At 40.2% G+C, this 15,381-nt stretch overlaps 1 protein-coding gene across 2 annotated transcripts in view; it reads right to left on the minus strand.

Annotated features, from left to right (window-relative positions):
• Positions 1-4,007: 4,007 nt before the first annotated feature.
• Positions 4,008-15,381, minus strand: part of Ranbp3l (RAN binding protein 3 like) — a 50,276-nt gene continuing 38,902 nt past the window's right edge. For both annotated transcript variants that reach the window (XM_055601125.1, XM_055601124.1), the window contains 6 exons: positions 13,162-13,264; positions 11,954-12,078; positions 10,506-10,626; positions 8,551-8,693; positions 6,467-6,656; positions 4,008-5,859 (listed from right to left, as the gene is read on the minus strand). In XM_055601125.1, coding sequence (XP_055457100.1) covers positions 5,816-5,859; positions 6,467-6,656; positions 8,551-8,693; positions 10,506-10,626; positions 11,954-12,078; positions 13,162-13,264 — 726 coding nt within the window. In that variant the 3' untranslated portion in view covers positions 4,008-5,815. The remainder of the gene's footprint in view (positions 5,860-6,466; positions 6,657-8,550; positions 8,694-10,505; positions 10,627-11,953; positions 12,079-13,161; positions 13,265-15,381) is intronic.

The following is a 15,381-nucleotide window of genomic DNA, read 5'->3' on the forward strand; positions in this document are numbered from 1 at the left end:
CGGGGAGGCGGGGAGCGGGGCCGGCCTACGGGGCCGGGCTTTATTTGTTTGTTTATCCGTTTGCCCTGGCGCCTGCGCAGTGGCCTCCCGGCCCGGCCCCGCCTCCCGCTCCGCCCCTTCGCGGTGGCCGCTCTGCGCCCGCCCCCAGGGCGGCTCTGACAGCTAACCCGAGTTCGGGAAGGGTTGGGAGCCCGAGGGGGCTGCGGGGATTGGCCGCGGCCGGGAACCGGCCGGAACTCTATTTGGCGTTTGAGCTGCCAGAAGAAATCCAGCTGGAACCGGTCTGAGGCGGCCTAGCGGGTGCGGGCGGAGGTTTGAGCGCCTGGCGGGAAGGCGGCTGCTTGCGCACCTCTGCGCCGCCGTGTTTTCATTGTTGCCTAGCTCTCTGGGCGGCTGCCTTCCCTGTGCCGGTGACACTTTAGCCGGCGTCTGCTGGACGGCGGGTGCGTCCACCTCCCGAGGAAGAGCTGAGGTCGCTGGCCTTGCCCCGAGCGAGCCCTTTAGAGAGGAATTACAGATACGGACAGGATCACAGAGCTCAGAGACCTCCGCGGCACGACCCTGTGACCGCCAAGGCCCACCAGCCTAGAGAGACAGTGCCGTCAGTGAGACACGTGGGGGTTAAAGAGGGAAGGAGCTTGGCCTCGTGAGCGTGCGTGTCCGTCTACACCGGGAGATAAAGGACGGCCGGACTGAGGGGTTAGGAACTTTCACAATTTGCACTTTATATCCTGTAGGCGGCCCGCAAAGAAGCGAGTTCAAAGCAGTGTTTGATGATTATTGATCTGGCTTTGGAATGTTGGGCAGCCTTGGAAGCCAGAGCGAGGTAGGACTGGGGGTGGGGGGTGGGGTTGCTGTCAGAGTGTGTGGGGACAGTTACACAACCATAGACATGGGAAAGTCATTCTGAAGGAAAATCCCGTAAGACAGTACACATCCAGGTTTGTGGCCCCTGCCCCTGAGGTCCTTGCTGTACCACCCACTTTTCTTCGCAGCCCTCGCACTCCCAGTAAATGGCCTCCGGATTCCAGGCACGCGTTTTCAGAGATCTCTGTAAAAGACCTGTGTTCTCTCCACACCACAGAAAACTAGTTTGGACTCCCACTCCCAGGAGCCTTATTTTGGATCTCTTGTGCCTCTTTCAAAGCATTGCTTCATTACACCATCTTCCCTGGTGTACCTTGGATTCTCTCTCCCTGCTGGATTTTCCACCTCGGTTCTTAAACATACCCGTGCCTATGACATTTAAAACGGAATAAAAGGAACCTTCTAAGCCGCAGTTGTTTTCTTTTTCCCATCAACCCTTGACATACTCAGTGGTCCTCAATCTGAGGGTATCGAGCTCTTTGGGGTCACATATCAGATAACCTGCATATCAGATATTTACTATTCATAAAAGTAGCAAAATACAGTTATGAAGTAGCTGGTAACAAGATAATTTTATGGCTGGAGGTCACCACGACCTGAGGAACTATATTAAGCGGTTGCAGCTTTATGGAAGGTTAAGAAGCACTGCTACGGGTTCTGGACGGAGTAATCTGTGAATTCTTGCCACCAACCTTCTCTTTTTTGATGGGGAGCAGAGCAGGGGTAGAGGCTCTTAGTTGTAATCCATCTTTGACCAACACTTCACCTTCTCCCTATGCTTACTTTGCTACTATTTCCAAAGTTACCAAATGACTCGATTGAAGCTCAGAAGATGCTATTTGGTCCTTAACTCATTTGGTTTTGTGGAACACCGGAGTGGCTCAGATCTTTCTGGAGTATTTGGCTGTTGTTTCTCAGCACACCAGTCCCTAGGGGTTTTCCTCCCCCTCTCAGCCCCATCTTGGGTTTTTCCTAGGCCCATGTCTGGGGTAGAGCTCCTGCCCTGGACTCAACATTCTGTCTCCTCATGTCCTCCCCCACTCCGCTCTCCTTGATGAATCCGTCTGATGTTGTGTAATGAAGCACTTGGGCCTTGAAAGACTGACTCAAATCCCAGCTTTAGTGTGTATTTACTTTGTGAACCTTGAACTGGTTGCTTAACCTTTCTGAGCCTATTTTCTTATTTATAAAATAGTAGCTACCTTGTATACATGTACATAAATGAATACCTAAACCTATGTCCACTGTAAATTAGACCCTACAAATATTAGCCCCTTTGTCTTAAATTATTTCAGCTGTTACCAACATAGTTAGCCTGTATTATTCTCCTGAACTTCAAATCCTTATTTGTAGCTTATTATAGAATGATGGCTCTACAGTTCAAATATACAACACATTATCAGTGGACACTAAATTATATTTGAATGGAACACCGAAACAGGTGATGGCAATTGAATGATAGAGTCTTTGTTCTTCAAGAGCCTAAAGATTATACAATGGTAGCATTTTACGGAGTGCTTTATAAGACGTAAGAGGAACAGGTTTGGGGAAATGTCCTGGGAATGTCTTGAACTAACATATAGTAAAATATTAGTGTCATCAAGACCGAGAAAGGAATTCTGCAGAAGAGCAAGCATAAACAAAATGTACAGACCCAGTAATGCAGCAATTCTGAATTCCTTGTGAATTGTGAGCAGTAGAAAGTACTTGGAGGCAACACTATAGATACAGATGGGGGAAAGTCCCTGGCAAGTGTTATATCTACGCTAAGAAACTTGACTTTTATGCTTTATATACTAGAAAGTAACAAAAAGGACGAGATGGCATAATTAGCTTCGAAAAATCAGAAAAAAAAAATTCTCAAAAGAAACATATGAAGTATAAACCCCTGAAGAGATGTTCAGTCATACTAAAAATCAGAAAGATATAAATTAAGGTCAGAGTGAAATAGTTTTTATCCACTAGATTGATAGAAATTAAAAAATCCTAGGAATATTCTAGTTAGAAGACTACCAAACCATGAAGACCGTAATAGGCTAAACCATTCATCAATCATTTCAATTTCAATTTCACCATTACTACAGTTTATAAACACTGTCTTAGAAGTTCTAATATATCCTTATATTCCAGCTTGATAAAAAAAAAAATCAGTATACTACAGTATATATAGTAGGTGTGATCTGACTAATGCAAAAACACAAAACTCAGGGAATTCTTTGGATGGGGTATCAGTTTCACATACTCTCAGACCAAAAAAAAGAAAAATTAGGTTACCAAATTTCAAACTCTAATTGCAGTCATATAATATGGCCAAGCCAATGTGGTTCTCTGATGAATGATCCAAGCAGCTACACGATAGCCACATCTTAAGCCAATGTTACTGGTCCTAACATTTTATGAAAATACTGTCATTAGTAATCTGCAGTTTGCAGATATCCAGAGGTCTTAAGATGTACTCTTTCCAGTCTCTGCAACACTCATGTACATGTGACTGTGAAAGCTGCATACCCTCTTTATAACATTTCTGTAGTCTAGGACTTGTATAGATATTTTTCCCTGAGGTTGAAGGCACCTTGCTTTGGTAATAGTGGATGTGTGTGGTGGTTTGAGAAACGGCCCCCATAGGTTCCAGTATTTGAACATATAGTCTCTGGTTGGTGACACTGGAATAAGTTATAGGACCTTTAGGAAGTATGTCAGGGGCTTGGGCTTTGAAGGTTTGTAACCTGGTCCCACCTCCAGTTCACTCTGCTTTCTGCATGTGGTTGGGGATGTGATCTCTCACCTTCCTTCTCTGACTGCTTGCTGCAATGCTTCCGCACCATTACCTCTCAGGAACTGTAAACCCAAATAAAGTCTTCCTTCTGTAAGGCCCCTTGCTTCTTATACTTTATCCAAGCAACAAAAAGTAATTACTAATGGATGTAAAATACTTTATAACAAAACATTTAATGATTCGTAATTAAGCTAAACATTTGGAGTAAATACTATTGAAAGAATATTTCTCTTATCTAAATATAAGATATGTAATTCTATATAAAATTAGGTACATAAGTAATTTAATAAAACTAGCTTTTATGGAAACCCATAATACAGAATTAGCCATCACCTGTCTGAATAACTTATGAAAATGAGTATTCTTGTATTATTGATTACTTCACATTGAAAGGAGACAAAGGATGTAGAAAACCCAAAAAGGAGGGGAGGGTGCTAGATGAACATACAAGATAAAGAAAAATTAGAAAATGTTTCTTTTAATCAAGATGGAGGAATGTTGCACTATATATCTTGTTTCTGCTCTTTGTCACTGTTTCATGATCCAGAAGTTTTCACTGTCTGTCTGCCTTGCTGACATTCTAAATTACTGGGGATCTTGTGGCATTTCTGCATAGGCTACAGGTCTGTTTCTTCTTTGCCATCTGTACAGAAGACCAAAGAAAATCAGTAGCTTTGACTTACATTAAAGTAGTTGAGGCAGGCAAAAAAAACAAAAACAAAAAAAAAAGTTACTTCATTTCCATTCCAGTATAGGAATAAGAAGAAACATGCCAAGAGATAAAGATTTCTCTGCTCCCTGCTTCACTTTACAAGTCATCATATGGAATCTTACAGGTGAACCAATACTTTGTATCTTCTTCAAATGCCTTCCTGATTGTAATAGGTTTCTAGTAAAAATTCTCCACTGGTTTGTATTCTGCACCTTTATAAACAAGGGTGGGGGATAGTGTTTACTCCTTCCCCTGATGGTAAGTGCTTTTCTCTTTATACCTTTTCTCCTTTTGAACACATTACTTAAATCCTACTCCAAAAGACCTCATTCAGCTGTTGTCTGCTAAACTTTAAGATTTGAGCTGACGTTTGGTGAATAATATGTACGTGCAGATACTTTTGTCGTTAGGAAGGCAATGAAGCAATGTTTACTTTTAAAATATATATTCACGTGTACTTCCAAAGAATATTTCCTTCACTATAGCAGTTTGTAATGTTGCAACTTTATTACAAGTATATCAGGGTTCAGAACACGTTCAAAAGCTATTTAGGATCTTGAATCTTTCCTGTAATAAGATTGTTTGCAGCTACTAATAAAATAAAATATGGCCCTAAGAACTGAGACTGATTTTCATATGTGATTCATAAAGTAATACCAAAAAAAGCATAAAAACATCTGCTAAAAATTGTTCAAGTTACTATACCATACTGATGGGATTTGAGATACTCATTTGGCTATATATGATACATTTGTTATAAAAGGGCTTCTGCATGCCACACCTAGCAGACTGCTAATGACAATCACATAAATAAAGCACACTAATATTTGGCTTTTGGATATTTTTGACACATAGGTACTATATTACATTTTGTTCAATTATTCAACATCTCTTGTGGGCTGACTGAATCAAATACATAAGATGCAATGGATACAAGTCCACAAATGGGCACTTTTGTAAAAGAATTCTTACTTGAAAATATGTATTAGAAAATTCAAAGTGTAAGTGAAATATACATTTCTCAGAAGATAAACACAATTTAATAAAATGCCTCACAGTTATAGTATTTTAAAGATACAACTATAAATTTAGTAAAATATTTGTTCTATAGCCAGACAACATATGATTAAAATAAATACTTTGTTTAGATATTTATGAAATCCAACAGTCTTACTTTTAATTACTATATTCATCAATGTGATGAGTAGTCCAAATTAGTTATCAAATCCTATTCTAGATTAATCCACAAAATTATGATTTTTTTTATCTTCTGAAGTTCATTTCTTAAATTTTGCACACGACAATCAAAATGTTAAACATAAAACTTTTAATTACAAGAAATTGTGTTTCTTTAATTTAAAAATAAAAACAAAACCTCGTCGAGGTCTGAGTAGAGTCTTCTCAGTGGGTGGTCAGGCCTTTGGGCTTCCTCTAGCAGTCCTGTCTGCTGTAGAGAGTGCTTATGAGCAGACAACTGACTGTCTGTGGCTCCACCTTGAAGGGTCTGTGATCAAGTTAAAAGATTTCATCACACTTCAGGGCAAGCAGTAAAATCTAAATACCTGTGTACTACTGGTTCTGTTTCAGCCGTAGTTCATTTGTGAATCCTGACACAATTTTAAACAGAAGTAATTTTTGTCTTAGTCAAAGAAGGACCTTAATTTTAATACTTACACAATTTAGATGTTTCTCTATGTACTCAAATTCCAAAGGGGGAATAAATAAGATTTTTAGGACTTTAAACTAGATTGACACGCTTTCCCCATTGCATATATTTCTAATTCCACCAGTTATAGACAATAATAGACTAGTACAAGGGAAAACAGGCATAAGCAGTGGTTACTTTCAAGGCAGCGATGTAATACTTTAAATTGTGAATATAGTCTCTTGTGGTATTTACAGTCAAATGACTTACGGGTGTTGCAGGGAGGCTGCCTTGAAGACCACCGGTAAAAGACAGAGACTTTTTCAGCCCACTCCTGGATCTAAACAGCCAGACTCCAACCACCACTCACTTAAAGCAGTTTTACTACTGAAGCGCCTCTTCAGTATGCTAGCCTATGCTTACAATGTTGCTTTTAGGCTTCTGACCTAACACAAGAATTACTTACCTGATCCATTTTTAGTGACTTGTAGGAACTCGTCCTCATCTTCATCACAGCTCTCACAGCTGAACTGCTGGAGGACTGCATCCGACTGGCTTTCAGCTGGACCACCATCACCTTGCTTGCTGAGACTTCGAAGGGCAATAAGGCGGTGATGTATTGCTGCATATAGATAACCTATGTCTTTGGCACCAGCCTTCGTGGGAAAAATTAAGTTGTTAAGACTATTAAGTGATGAATAACTCTAGCTGTGCTTACATATTTTCCATCTCTTGCTGTCTATAAAGGAAGGATTCTATTACATAAACCTGGGAGGCAAATTAATGCCAATAGCCCAACATGTTAAAAAGTAAAGCTGATTCACTTAACACCAAATCGGATCCCAAAGTAAGTAATGCTATGAGATCTCAGTCCGTACATTTTAAATTGAGAAAATGCAGTTTTGTAATTTCAGAATCCTGTTTGAATGTAAATCTTTAAGATGGGTCTTCTGTTGCCTTATGCTGTAGAACATGGTAGCTTTAAGGACATCTGTTTCCTCCCATCACCTTACTTACCCACCCCTTCAACCCACATAGCTTCCTGGAGAAGCAAAGCTCCTGAGGAGTTGGTGACATTTTCAGACATCATATTTATCAAAACTTCTCCAAGCTAATTTTGAGTTGTCATTAATATAAATTTGGTGACAGCAGTAGCTTAATATTGGCACATCATTAGCTGTTGTGTTTTTATTCCATTTATATTAGCAAAAACAACTAGTATAGAAATATTCATCCCTCTTCCCTTTATGGATGAGAAAACTGGGTGAGAAAAATAAAAGGGCGTGTCTAAGTTACAACATTAAAGCACTCATTTACATTAAGAAAAATTAATGTTTTGTCATCATTTTAGCTGTTTAATCTCAGCAGCTTTATAAATTATATTGTTGCCTTCATTTTTCATGTGAGTAAGTCAGTTTTATGAAGGCTAAGTAATTTATCTGGAGGTAATATAGTTTATACAACGTGACACATATATATGGATACGTTTTTAGTTTATTCCTGATCTTATTGTATTTACACATACATAATGAGATATTTTGTGGATGGAGCACAAGTCTAACCATAGCATTTAGTTATGGTTCATATACCATGGGTCAAGTGTTGAGCAGCTGTCTGGTGATTGTGGACACAGTTAATCTCCATGTCTTCCATTATGCTTTACCCTCTGAAACCCAGTGGAAAGGAAGGTTTCGTTCATAAGTGATAAATAGGAGTTATTGTCTTATTCTAACTTTTTTGTATTGCTGTTGGTTGAACTTACTCTAACACTTTAATACTCAAAAAGTCACTTGTACCTGACAAAACGCTTTAAGTTAATAACATTTTTAGGTTTTATAACATGCCATTTTTCTCCATCATTTAATGGAAGCCTATCTACTTATATTACTACTTACTCCAATATCATTAGGGTACTCCTATTTTTCAAGTCTTCCTGGTCTCAGGCTATGGGGAAAATCTAGCTAGAGGGGGGAGGTCGGGATGGCAGGAAGAAGGCTTTGTTCTTGGCAGCTCTCTCGTATCTGTAGCTTGTGTTTGAGGTCAGGCATTCCTGCCTCAGGGAACAGCTCAGCTGTGCTTCCCTCCCGTTACCCTGGAGATTTACTCATGTTCAGAATTGGAATTTGCTGTTGGACTGGTTGTAACGTGCTGTCCCTGTGCTTTTCCATTCTGCGCTGGCTCCTTTGCTGTGATCACAAAGCCTCCTCTATCTGGGTGGCCTCATAAGTGGCAGGTTGCAACCCCCTGGGAGCCACTTTTGACACTGTTGTCACTGGAAACTTAGAAGCTTATTGACATAATTTTAATAGTAAAGGAAATAATAGGAAAAGATATCCAAATACTTAAGAATGAGGACCAATTGATTAATATTGACTTTGGTGTCAATTTGAATAGATGTTAGGCCATGTTAGATTGTCAGTAGCCATAATGAGTGATTCTTTGCCAGCTTTGCAGATTATCACAACAAAACGGAAAAATGAATAAGGAATTGCAAAAGGTTAATTGTTATATTAGTAGGATAACCACTCATTGCTGAAATCTGTAACTTACCTGAATTAAAAATACTTTTATACCGTCAGCTTCTAAATCTGTTGCAGTTATTCTCAAATTTTTTCGATTTGCTCTTTGAATCCTCATCTGAGCCCAGAGCCTGCTGTTGAGGACCAGCCTCAAATTGCCTTGGTTTCGCATGACTGTGAGGAGATGAATAACAACTCAGATTGAAGTTCATAATGTCTTAACATTAAAAAATTCATAAACATTTTGATGGAAAAGTTAATCCTGTAGATGTTTTATAAGCTGTGTTTTCACTTGTGAGTGATAATTTAACTAGATTATAAATTGATTTTCAATCTGGGCCTTACATTAGGGGAAGTTTATTTATTTACTTACTTTAGTTTCAATGTTAGAATTATATTTTTTCTAGAATGTTTAAATTATTGAATTTAAGGGGCATGATGACTTGAAGATTTCTAAGAAATGTTTATGTTGAAAAGAAAAACAGAAGCAAAATGTTTTAAGTGTTCAAAACATTAAATCAGATAAATTACAGCTCAGCGATGCGAGAGAACGCTACAAATCCATTAACAATACTGAAGAGGGCACTCGTGTGGGGAGTTAATAATGGAATACTATGTAAAAAATGCCAGGTCAGTATAACAATGAACCACAGCTGGACAGTCTACACAGAAGTGTACAGAGAATGACATCCACAGAATATATTCTGTTAGCAGACTGTATCTAGAAGGTAGACGTGATAGGATCTTATCTATTTCTAGATAATATCTATTTCTAGATATTTCCTCTTTCTATAGTGAGTCCATATTACTTATATAATAACAACAATAACAAAAGATGTTTGGGAATCCGAGGCTTAATTTTTTTTTTCTGGCAAACAGTAGAATCAAACCAAAGTGCAGAACAGCCAGTCCTGACTGGCAAATGAAACGTGATTGCATTATTTAGCAACCTGTTTGTCCATACAAGGTTGAAAACCCTGTTCTTGTTCTTTTGGCGGGAATTCTATTTCTCCCCCCCCCCTTTTGAGCTTGATATTTGATTTGATTTGTTTGTTTGTTTGTTTGTTTGTTTGTTCAAGACAGGGTTTCTCTGTGTACCCTTGGCTGTCCTGGACTCACTTTGTAGACCAGGCTGGCCTCAAACTCACAGACATTCACTTGCCTCTGCCTCCCAAATGCTGGGACTATAGGTGTGCGCCACAGTGCTGGCTGAGCTTGACATTTGAAACTGAACAAATCCTCATATGCCCAGGTCCAGATTCTAATGTAGTTTCCTTCAAAGTTTTGACCTCTCAGAATTGTCTGGCAAAAGAATTCACTGCACCAACCCTCCAGCCGAGGCTCACCTGGGCCTCTGAACTAAAGCCCAGTGTGCTCTTTTGGATGCCAAACATCTAAAATTCTTCCCCAGTATCTGTTCACCCATCTGCTGCAGGGCACAATAGTCACACACTTGGGTGTATGAAGGGGACAGACACTGACCCTTCACCCCAGCTCCATGCTGTGCTTGGATGCCGAGAATACATGATCCTTCAGGTGTTTCTTTCCCGAAACTCTCCATCTTGCAAAGTTATTTACTTTCCACCCCTTCCGATACCGATGGTATCATTATTCGGGTGTGTGCTTAGCTTTAACACCGATGCTTTCCACACAGTGTCCCGTCCAACTTTCACAACTGAATTACAGTATCTCTGTGAATTCTCACAAACACTGAAAAAAGCTGCAGGCTACAATTATTCACATTTTTAATTCCTACGGTCAAGCCGTTTCTTTGGTGTTGCTAGTCAGTGGTGGAATGAAAATTGGAACCAGGCTGGCTGACAGGTGAGCCTCCTTGAAATGCAAAGCTCCGAGAGTCCATTAGAGATCTCGTTTCCATCATCAGGTCTATGGTCGTGTTTTATAATGCATTTACACAAAGCAGTGTGCACCTGTGAAGCATTTTGCCCCGTGAAACATGGCTTACTTTACAAGATTGTCCCTTACTTAGTCTTGACTGTAGTGTCCCGCAGTCACTGCTTGCTGTGTCATTCAGTCTCAGACTCCCCCTGCCTCTTTCAGTCCAGGAGTGTGTTGTTTTATTGAGTACGAAGATCTTGCAGTTGATCTAAATGACAGGTTTTTTTTTAATGTCTGAGACATTAAAATCAGATTAAATTATTTCTTATTCCCTAACAGTGTTATATCTGTCTTCTCTCATATTAAATTATTCTTTGTTAATGCCTTATAAACTAGATTTTGAGATTTATTTAACTTTCAAGAACATGCAATCTCTGAATAGTTCAAACTATAATATCATAAAAGTAATAGCACAGAGTAAAATGAAAAGGGTTCCCAACCCTTGCTTTCCATCTTCACTTCTGTAACAGGTTGCATTTTATTTATCCTTTCAGAGATATTTGTAGGTATTCATACATACATACTACATACATACATACATCATCTTTTTCTAAAACTACAGGATACTGCGCATACTTCCTGCTTTCTTACTGAATATATCATACAGAAGCCAACTTCTTCATTAAACTTGATATTATCTTGGCCATATAATGTTATTTTAAAGAAATGAATTATGAAATGATTTTCATGTTAAGTGTTTCAAACACAGCACACAGACATGGAGAGCTGTAACTTGATAACACAGGGTCCCTTGTGGTAATTTAATGGTCACCCCTTCTCAACTACATGCATAAAAAGTCATATGTACATCCAGATCTAAACAGTGTGCCAGGGATTGGCCCCTAGCAGATACTTCCGTTAAGCCAGAATTATACCTGGAGATGTGCTTACTCAGAGTGAAAGTGTCCTTGGCTCACAGTGGAAATAACGGAGTAGAAAGTGTGGGAGAAGACGGAGAATGCTGAAGGGGGACTGGTGCCTTTAAACAGCAGTGAGGTTACAGTAAGTACCCTGACACCACTCAACCTAAACCAGCACCTGTGAGCTTCTTGACTTTAACAGACGAACAAGCCCAAACCTGTTCATCTGAAACTGAAATCCAGGCACTTCTCGGTACTAGTAGACTTAGCCATAGTAATGGCACTGGTTGTGAGAAGTAGAAAACAGGACTCAAGTTATTTTAAGACAGGATCCTAGCCTCCTGTGTACTCATGACTCTAAACTTAGGATCCTTGCTTCTTTCTTCCTGGAGGACTAAAGTGAGTGATTATAAACCTAAACTCATATGCACGCGCTTGCACACACACACAAACACACTTACACAAGCATGAACACATGCATGCACATGCACACACGGAGAATTTAAGAAGATAATACTATTTTAGTTTAACAGTGAAATTCTTACAAGCCTAAACAGGTTTTATTCCAGCAACTTAGTCTTCATGAAACTATTTCCCTCTATTTTTGAAGGTGTCTCCACTGATGTTAGCTTTAATCTAGATAATACCAGAAAAAGCAATACCTAGCATACAGACCTTCAACACATTATGTTCTGTTTCTTCTCCTGTTATGACATCAATTTTCTCAAGCAAGCATTGTTGTGATGGCTTGGAAGAAAAAGCAGCTGCTGATTCAATTAGGGATATGTTTTTAATAGAGTCTGTTTCAAAGAGAATACAGGAGGGGAAAAAAGTAAGACTGTTTTCTCTGCCATGAAAGCTATTTGTTACATCTTCCCACCTTCTCTTTTAAAGGTCAAATGGTTAGAGTGGGTTAAAGCCACCTAATTTACTCTCCCATAGCATTAGGCCAATAATTTTAAAGTTTATGTCATAACTTAATTATGTGTTTTAATCCTTGCCAATTTTATTTTAAAAGCTGGATTGTAGGCTTTTAAATTTGTGTGGATAGTAAGTAAATGCCATTAAAAAAAAATAGGAGACTGGGGGATGTAGAGATAGCTCTGTGGTTTCAATCAGACTGTTTTTCCAGGGGACCCAGCTTCAAGTCCCAGCCCCCACATGATGGTTGTTGTAACACCAATCCCAAAGCACCTGATGCCCTCTTCTGGCCTTTTTGGGTACCTTTTGGGGGGTTGGTCTGGTGCTATGTAATCTAATGCTAAATAATGCCAGATCCCCAAGATCTGGTTGTTACCCAGACAAACACATTCTCACATACACCAAGTGATGTTGTGTAAACCATGCTCCCCAATTTAAAGTTGGTTGGTTAATAAAATTAGCTAGGGGCCCAAAACTGGGCAGAAGAGAAGTAGATGGAGTTTAGGTTCCCAGGCTTGGGGTCAGATGAGTACTGTGAGGAGAAGAGATTGCAGGAGGAGAAACCGGAGAGAAACAAGTTGCTATGGGGCAGAATGGACCCCAGAATGTGCCCATGAGGGCTGCTGGCCTGATGGAACAGAAGCAGCCCAGGCAGGAACAATTGTGGCAAGTATTGTAGGGTATGTAGCTGGGAAAGAGCAAATTAGCTTAGAGGGTTGATATCTACCCAGATATGGTGCCTTAAAGCTTTTATAAATCTAAAACGTCTCTGTCTCAGTTACTTGGACTAGTTGGAGTAGAGAAGTCCTCTAGACTCCAATATCCCTTTTCACAACAGGTACCAGATACACATGTCATGCATTGACATACATGCATGTAAAATACCCACATTCTTAAATGCACATTTAAAAAAAAAAAGGAGACAGTGAAGTTAAATGTTTTACAAACAAAATAATTCTTACTTGAATTTGAAGCAGTGTTAGGAAGTTTCAGAACAGATCTGAATGTTTTTTCCTTGGCATATGAAAGATTTTGAAGTGGAGGCTGGGTGAGCTTTTGAGTGCCCTGAGAAAGAGAAAATGCACATTGTTTAATCTCATGCCTACATCTTTGGAGTAAGCTAAAAGGATTAATTTTCTTTTCAACAGAGCACACCAAACACCACCTACTGTTTTTGTTTCAGGCTCCCTCTGTGCTCCACAGAGAACTGGGCATTGATTCTAACCTCAAAAAACCAGAACCCACTCACGGTTAGGGCTGGGCTTAGGATCAGGGTTAGGGTTATGGGTCTGGTTTCAGGAAAAGAAGAAAACCTTGAAAAGCAGGGAAGCAGATGGCTGTCACTTTGTGTCTCACCAGGCTAACCAAAACACCATTCAGTTCTCTTTCAGTGTTTGTCAGGGACCCAGAGACTCACGACTGGTTTTCTTCTTCTGCCATGTGGTCCCTCAGATCAAACTCAGGTCGTCAGGCTTGGTTGCAAGTGCTTTACTCTGCCATCTCCCTAGCCCACCGACAGTCACATTCAAGGCTGTGTGTATCTGATGTGATATGAGGCTGGATGGAAAAGATCAGCAACTGTGCTAGTCACAGCTGAGTGTGTAACCCTCTGCAGAACAATGACCGTGGAACAGTGCTATTCAAGAACACATTCAAATCCTGCCTTGATGAGTCTTCCATGTTATTTAATGGGAAATCAGTATAATACCTAAAACAAGGCAATGCTGCTATATAATCGTTTTCACTTCAAGACAATAGAAACACCGGCGGCTCAGGAATATTAGTGACTCATTCTAAAAGCACACAGTCAATCAATCGACAAGTCAAGAATGCACCTTGACCCCATATCACAGGGCTCAGCGTTCACAAGATCAAGTAGAGGAAAAGCACAAACTATCCAGATAATTCCATATCCTTGGGACATACACTCTGAGAGAAATGGGAGGCTCTAATCCTTTCATAAGCCACATCCAAAATGCCCATGGGATAGAGTGACAATTCTCCCTCAGGGACCTCTGTGGTCCCAACCGCAGCTTGTTCTCATAGGTCTCCCTATCTCCTTTCCTACAGCATAAACCTCTCTAGAGTTAGCTTTGCATACTGCTTAGGTGGACTTCAAACCTAGAAAAAGAAAGTCCAAAAATGAACAAACCTGCCTAAATATTGCATGGACTTTCCCCTGGAACTTGCTTAGTTCGTTCTAGTTCTGATCCAAAGGTGTGATCAATATCTTTGATATTGGTGGAGTTTCCCTTTTTTAATTTTTTATACTGTCTGATGAAGATTGTCTCACTATTTAGTGTGGGGTGGCCTCAAACTGTCTATCCTTCTCCCTCAGCCTTGCAGTGGTAGGAGGCAGGCATGGGCCAGCACCTCCAGGTGGAAGTGGCCTTCTTGGGAGTGACAGAAGGGTACTTTAAGCTAAAAAGCCACAGAATTATTCTTGGAATTGAGAACAATCCTGAGATATATCTACACCAAGCAAGATCCAAAGAACAATAGACTCAGGAAAAGCCCTAAAAATCTTGGAATCAACTAACTCTGAGAATTTTTGAAAAAAATTTATTAGCATATGCTAATTGTACCAAATAATGCATTTTGTTTTGGCCTTCTCTCTCTCTCTCTCTCTCTCTCTCTCTCTGTGTGTGTGTGTGTGTGTGTGTGTGTGTGTGTGTATTATGTATTTGTAGTGTATGTGCACATTTGTGTGTTCAGGTGTGTTCACTCATGTGTGCAGGTATGCAGAGAGCAGAGGAAGAAGTCATATGGCGTTTTCCTCTATGGCTATCTACTTTATTCCCACAAGACAGGGCCTCTTCCTAAACCAGAAGCTTGCCGTTTTAGTTAGGCTAGCTTTTGCACAGGTACCGAAGATACAAACACAGATTCTCATTTCCACAGCACGTGCTCATACCCACTGAGCCATCTCCCCAGCCCCTCGCTGTGACATTTTCACACATACATCATGTTCCTTGACCATAAAAGTCTCCGCCACTTCATTAACCTGCCTCATGTAACAGTAACCCTAACAGAAGCCCCCTCAGGCCAAGCTCAGGAATCACCCTAGTTTAAATAAAGGCTGGGAAACCCTGTGAGTCATGAAAGTGTGCAGGCATGCCACAGATTCCGCTTTATTGTTCCTTGGCTTTCATAATGCTGCCTTAGAAATCAAAGTTTTGGGC

Source organism: Psammomys obesus, unplaced genomic scaffold (assembly GCF_907164565.1).
Source record: "Psammomys obesus unplaced genomic scaffold, mPsaObe1.curated_primary_1811, whole genome shotgun sequence".
Lineage (NCBI taxonomy): Eukaryota > Metazoa > Chordata > Mammalia > Rodentia > Muridae > Psammomys > Psammomys obesus.